Source organism: Anticarsia gemmatalis, chromosome 10 (assembly GCF_050436995.1).
Source record: "Anticarsia gemmatalis isolate Benzon Research Colony breed Stoneville strain chromosome 10, ilAntGemm2 primary, whole genome shotgun sequence".
Lineage (NCBI taxonomy): Eukaryota > Metazoa > Arthropoda > Insecta > Lepidoptera > Erebidae > Anticarsia > Anticarsia gemmatalis.
In genome coordinates this window covers 11638432-11644542 of record NC_134754.1, presented here as the reverse complement: position 1 = coordinate 11644542, position 6111 = coordinate 11638432, and the positions used below count along the sequence as shown (strand labels likewise).

General features: G+C 33.9%; 1 protein-coding gene across 1 annotated transcript; it reads right to left on the bottom strand.

Moving 5' to 3' along the window:
• Nucleotides 1-637: 637 nt before the first annotated feature.
• Nucleotides 638-5976, bottom strand: LOC142975800 (uncharacterized). The gene is made up of 3 exons (XM_076118872.1): nucleotides 5757-5976; nucleotides 4356-5667; nucleotides 638-3956 (listed from the first exon to the last, which is right to left on the bottom strand). The coding sequence occupies exons 1-3, from the start codon at nucleotides 5906-5908 to the stop codon at nucleotides 3798-3800; spliced, it is 1623 nt and encodes a 540-aa protein (XP_075974987.1). The 5' UTR covers nucleotides 5909-5976; the 3' UTR covers nucleotides 638-3797.
• Between the last annotated feature and the right edge of the window lie 135 nt (nucleotides 5977-6111).

Sequence of the window (6111 nt, the reverse complement as noted above, 5' to 3'; positions counted from 1 at the left end):
TAATTTTGTGTTTGTTGACAGCAAACTACTACTATGTTATTGTGGGCTACTTTAGCTGAACTATTATTGAGATTTGGCTAGAACTACGGCTTGAACAATCGACCATCATCAATCATTATTTAGAGTTTCATGATTTTGTATAATATTCATTAGCCGTATTATCAATTCTTGAAGTATGAGGTGAGAAACGCACTTGCTAGATTTTTTAAAATGGTGGTTGGTATTATCACGGTCTACAGATACTTATGTTTCGAGATTTTCATAATACTATTAGTTTATATTATTATATTTTAGGAGTGGTTGGAGTTACAGAGTACTCAATGTTGGACTACCCTGACAATATAAGTTTACCGGTTTGGTAATTTCAATATTCCTTTCGACAGTATCCTCACTTGCAAAGGTGTTGGAACAAATCTTTACTTTTCATATGAATTTGCCGTTTCCCTTAGTGATCTACTAGGAGTTGCATACTGACGGATACTTAATTGAACCACTCTATAATCTTTATCATGGGAATCGAACCATTAACTGATTGCTACGACAGATTCACAGATAGCTTGCGCCACTTCATGTTCAACTCTTGACTCCATTTGGTTGAAGTTAGTAAATCTTAGAAAGACAGGATAAAACAGAAGAACACATTTGTGAAGAATTTATATTTTAAAAATACACTTCCTGTAATGATAAGTTGATACACTGTAGCTGACTACACTAATAAAATTACCACTTATTTCTGTATACATATTTAATGATTATGAACAAATATTTTAAATACCACTAGATGGGCAAAGATCATCAATCTTTGGCAGAATTCCTTTCGTAGCATGTGCCTTTGACTACCAACAATTAGTTGTAAAAGCCTGGAGATATAAAAATACGTAACATTTTTGTACAATAAAATAAAATCTATGTGCCTGTTTCATAATACACCATTTTATTTTATAAATCTTTTGTTAGCTGCAAATTACAGATCTATATTTCCTCTTTTGAGTTAGACTATACATTCAAATGAATATTTTGCAAATAATGTATTTATTTTCAAGCGCAAGTGTAAATGAAACAGGCTATAAGTATCTGAAATGAAACAATCTATGACAAAGTAGTGCATGACACAAAGAAACCAATACATTTATTGGTCAAACAGTTTAAATTATGATCCATGGACATGAAAAGCCGAGTTTTATAAGACACCCATTTCAGCTAATAACCTTCGCCGTCTTTGAGAATAAAGTCACACACAATTTCCTACTAAAGTATGTTTTTACATTAAAAAAAAATATATATATAAAATAGTAACCAATTTGTATATAATATTTGTTTGAATAAAACAATACTTCTTAAAAGTAAATAACAATGTATCCTCCCGGTTTTACATTTGGTAGAATAATAAAAAAAATATTTACATGAGTTTCATAAGTATACAGAAAGTTTAAAATACAGAAATATGCTAGAAAATATGTAAAACCGAAGAGTTAAACAATAAAAGGAATGGCCATAAGTTTTCAACACTGTACATTATGGTAAAGCACACATATCAATGTTACAAAATGTTGACTGACAAAAGATAAAATCTAGTGATTTCCTCTTTTAGACAACTAGTATTCATGATAGCCCAAAGTAATAGTATTAAATCCAGACTTCAAAATATGTCAATGGCCAATTTCACAGCTTATGAATATTTTATCTGCAGCATATGCTTGGAAAACTCTCGTCAAATTTCCATAAAGAAGAAGATCCATAAGAAATCTTACCATACACTTTTGTCGCTAGGTAAGTAACAGCTGTGTTATAACAGTAATGTGTACACTTCAAAACTGTAATATAACAGTTTGCTAATTATAAAACAAAATCTGTCACCAATACAAACAGAAAGAAAGATAAAATATACAACATAATAATATAAGAAAATGTTACACTTTTTTGGAATGCCCTTGTGCTATCAAATTGCTTTTATGGCCAGCTCCACATGTTGCTCCCAACACTCGTACCAACGTTGGACTGCAAACTAGGTGAGGCGTACCCACGTTGGCTAATAAACTAGTTCTGTCCCGTGAGATCGCATGCGTTGGCGCAGATTCTTTTGATGAAAACGACACAACGCTCGCCCCAACGTTGGGACCAATGCCATTTTCTAGATCCACACGTTGGACGAATAGCTTTAGGGCCTATATTGGGGCCAACGTGTGGAGCCGGCGTGTGGTGTTTGACTGGTAGCAAGCACACTATAGGAGTAGTTACGACTGAACTAGCTGATAAACAGTTACCGCACAGGATGTAAAAGAACTTGCATAAAACAGGCAATCCTTCACTTATGGGCAATTTTATTCACAGTATTCTATTTTACATCAAGTGTAGAATACAGACCTATTACAATTGGTTTGTGTACTGTGAAATATCATCAGGCATTAGTGTAAAGCTGGTAAAATCAAATATTTTAGTGAACATTTTGTTAAATGGCATCTCAGGTTACAATGAAATTCAATTTTCTTAGAAAACCTTCTATATGGCTTGATTAGTGTAATGAATTGACACATTTTGTATCCAATTTTGGTATATGTTATAAGTTTTTGTTTTACATATCTCTGCATCAAAATCAATAAACAATTGGTACTTGTTTTTTACATTCTCAAAAACCAGATCAAAAATGTTAAAACCATAGACAATGCGTCAGTGTTAACTACTGTAAAAATTGCAAGCATTGATGCCATAAAGCTTGCATTTATTGCACACACAATACAATAAAGATAACAGGACTACCCATCAAATGCGTTTTTTCACTTTTCCTAATAGTTATACAGCATAATTGAATGTATTAGTATTTTATTAATAACTATTGATCCTATATATTTAACAAGAACTTTGAACACCATTGAAAGAACACTTTACAATACCCTTTTAATATTGAGTAAAAATTGACAGTAATATTGAGAACAGTTACGATTTAACTTCTACAATGGCAGTATGAAAAAACTTTATTCTAATACAATAACAAATGCAATGTTTGAATTTCTTTTAGTTGTCATCAAATGTTTTTTGTACAACTTGCTTTTGCATTACTTCTGTATCATTGAAATGGACACAATATACTATTTGGGAGAATGATCTATATAAAAGATTGCACAAATACTTCTATGTGTGTGCTAAACAAAGCCTCATAAAATCTCGCGCTTGTTGTCGACGCGCGTTTGTTGGTATTTTATATTGACAGTCAATGGGTAGTCCCTCAAACACCATGAAACACCCAGCAAAATATCTAAATTTATTAATTTAACTCCTAATCTATCTAGAGAATGTATCTGCAGTCCACTTGTGTTTATAATGTTGGTATTATTTACAGTATTGCCAACATCTATATACATAAATTTTAAGTGGTGTATTTTTTATAGTTGATACACTGAAAATGAGCCAAAGATCAAAACACGAAATTATATAGTTTAAAGGCAAGGAAATTTGCAAATTAGATGCCAAGTTGTGAGCAAGATTGAACTATGATTGGCTACTATGATACAGACTTTATATAAAGTTACTATATTATAACAAAATATATAAAATAAAAAATATCAGCACCCTATATTGCGATTAATTGCACATCGTTAAAGCACACTAACGCAATAAGAAAGGGCATTAAAAACATAAGAAACACAAATGCTATGGCCGAGATGTACTACCCAATTTACCTAAAAATAACTTTTTCAGTGTAACAACCCGTATACAGCCTATAATTAATAATTTGTGCAGACAAATTGAGTAATTATAAATATCACATGAATTTGAATAAATTCGGATGCACCTTACATTTACGAGAACACATCTATGGGTCGGGGAGAGACGGTGGCGAGGTTGTGGGTGGGACTCGCAAGGGGATCACTTGCATGAGATTCACTCCTCTTCGCTTCAATCGTTGCTTGTTTTACAGCCTCTTTGTACGCGCCTCGCTTTTTCTTGTTGAACCGTACCTGAAAGATTATAACAAGAATGGCTTTACAAAATAGTAATTGTGATGGAACATACAGGAATCAATTGATTTTGGGAAAACGATAATTGAATGCATTAAAAAATTATCATAAGGAGATAATTATACGCATAAACTCAGTTTGTAATGAAAATTAACATATTTTCAAAATAAGCAAGTCATGCTCATTGACTATAAATGAGATTACAATGCATAGAAGTAATGAATGTATAGGCATAAAACATTTTAGTCTCTACATAAAAGATGCGTAAATATAATGCGTAATTTAAATGACATCATTGATGAAACTTAATTCATTTCACAGAAATATTTAGTCCAAAATATTATGAAAACACTTAGAGACAAGAATATGTTTACAACAAAAATTCTAAGAAATACACACCTTATAATCCTCTAAAAATGGACTTAAGCTATCACATGGCATTAATGACGACGTAGTTGAAGCGTACCACGAAACATGGGCTCTAGATGTAGGTGTCACACTCAAGACCCTTCCAGGCCACCACGGGAAACCCACCACTTTACCCCACACCACATCTCCAGGCGATACACGTAATAACCTGCCTGCACCACCCTCTGTCCCATTGGCAGGGAAATCTGGTACTAACTCATTATCCCAGTCCTCCGAACCACTTTCTATATTATCATTCTCACTTCGTTTTTCATATGAATTACTACTTAGTCTCCGTAAGCTTATTGAGAGCTTTTGTTTCATACAGTGCTCTTTAATATCACTAAAATAGTCCACAGCTTCCCCGTCAACACTTTTACTTGTGTTCTCATCCCTTTTCTTCTGATTTTTGTATTTCTTTTTATGTTTTACCTTGTGTTTATGTTTCTTCTCTAAAGGGTCTAATGTTGGACTTGAAGCATTGTTATGTGGGGACAATGCACCAATATGTTTAGGTGACTGACCTTGATCTACTGAGTTAGTTTTCTTTGCTTGTTTTTTAGCTTTTTTCAATGCTTTTTTGGCTGCCTTAGAGTCAGGTTTTGTGGGCTTCCCCATGTCACATGAGACACCTGAATCTTCGTTGAAATCACCTGATAGCGGTGGGATCTTAACTACTGTACCCTCACCTTCCCCAAAACATATTTTAAGAGTCTTTGCACTAGAAAACATAGAACTAAATGACATGTCACTATCGTCTTTCAGGTCGTCCTTGTCGCCGTCAATGTCATCAGAGACACTGACGAACGCCATTTCCTGCGTCTCAGTTTCATTACTAGATGTCTCACTTTTAATTTGCTTTTCACTAGCCTTATTGGAATTTTTGGGTGCCCCTTTTATAGCACTTGTGATTTCACTTGGTTGTAGCCTAGCTAACTTGGGTATAAGCATGCCGCCGACTAAATATTTTTTCTGTGCCCTTGATGACTCAGAGTACGATGGTGTATCGTCATCAGAATCTAGCTTACGTTTTTTAGACACGTCTACGTTTTCATTGTTCTCGTTACAAATACCTTTACAATTTGAACACAGGACCTTTCGAGGTCGCAGTCGGACGGTCATCTTTTGCTGTGGTTTGCCCTTCGGCCCAGGTTTCTTGGATTTTTGTACAGGTTCAGTCGCATATTGAGGCTCCTGATAAGTGAATCTTTGACTAACGGAATGTAACTTATCCTTCTCATCTGCGCGCACAGGTTCTTTAGAAAACGCTGGATGAAGGCTATAAACTCCAAAAGGCAAATTACTGCAAAAATACAGTGAAATTAATGTAAATTTAGCAAGTTTTTTTCAATAATCGATAAAAACACACTCGGTTTTATTTCGTTTACCTACCCTTTGTTGGAGTCCAGAAGCACACCCTGAAACTTCTTATCCTCTGTGCAATACGAAACAACAATTAAATCTGCAATAGCTTCTTCTACATTTACTAAAATCTGAGAATTCTTTTGAATCGTCATATCGGCTGTTTCCACGACAGCCGCCATATTTTATTGCCTCATAGACAGGGATTCGTCCAGTTCAGAATTTTGGCAATGGTCATGTTTAATTTTCATTCTGAAAACTAAAATATATTCACGAATATTCATTACAATAGCCTAAAGTGGTCATTAATTTCATATAAATTAAACATAATGTTACAAAAGATATCCGAGTTCAATGGTAAAACACTTATCGGATAATAACAATG

Coding starts and splice junctions, on each gene's coding strand:
- LOC142975800 (XM_076118872.1), bottom strand. CDS start 5,908: ATGGCGGCTGTCGTGGAAACAGCCGATATGACGATTCAAAAGAATTCT. Junction 5,668..5,756: donor CTTCTGGACTCCAACAAAGG/GTAGGTAAACGA, acceptor GTATTTTTGCAG/TAATTTGCCTTTTGGAGTTT. Junction 3,957..4,355: donor CATTTTTAGAGGATTATAAG/GTGTGTATTTCT, acceptor ATAATCTTTCAG/GTACGGTTCAACAAGAAAAA.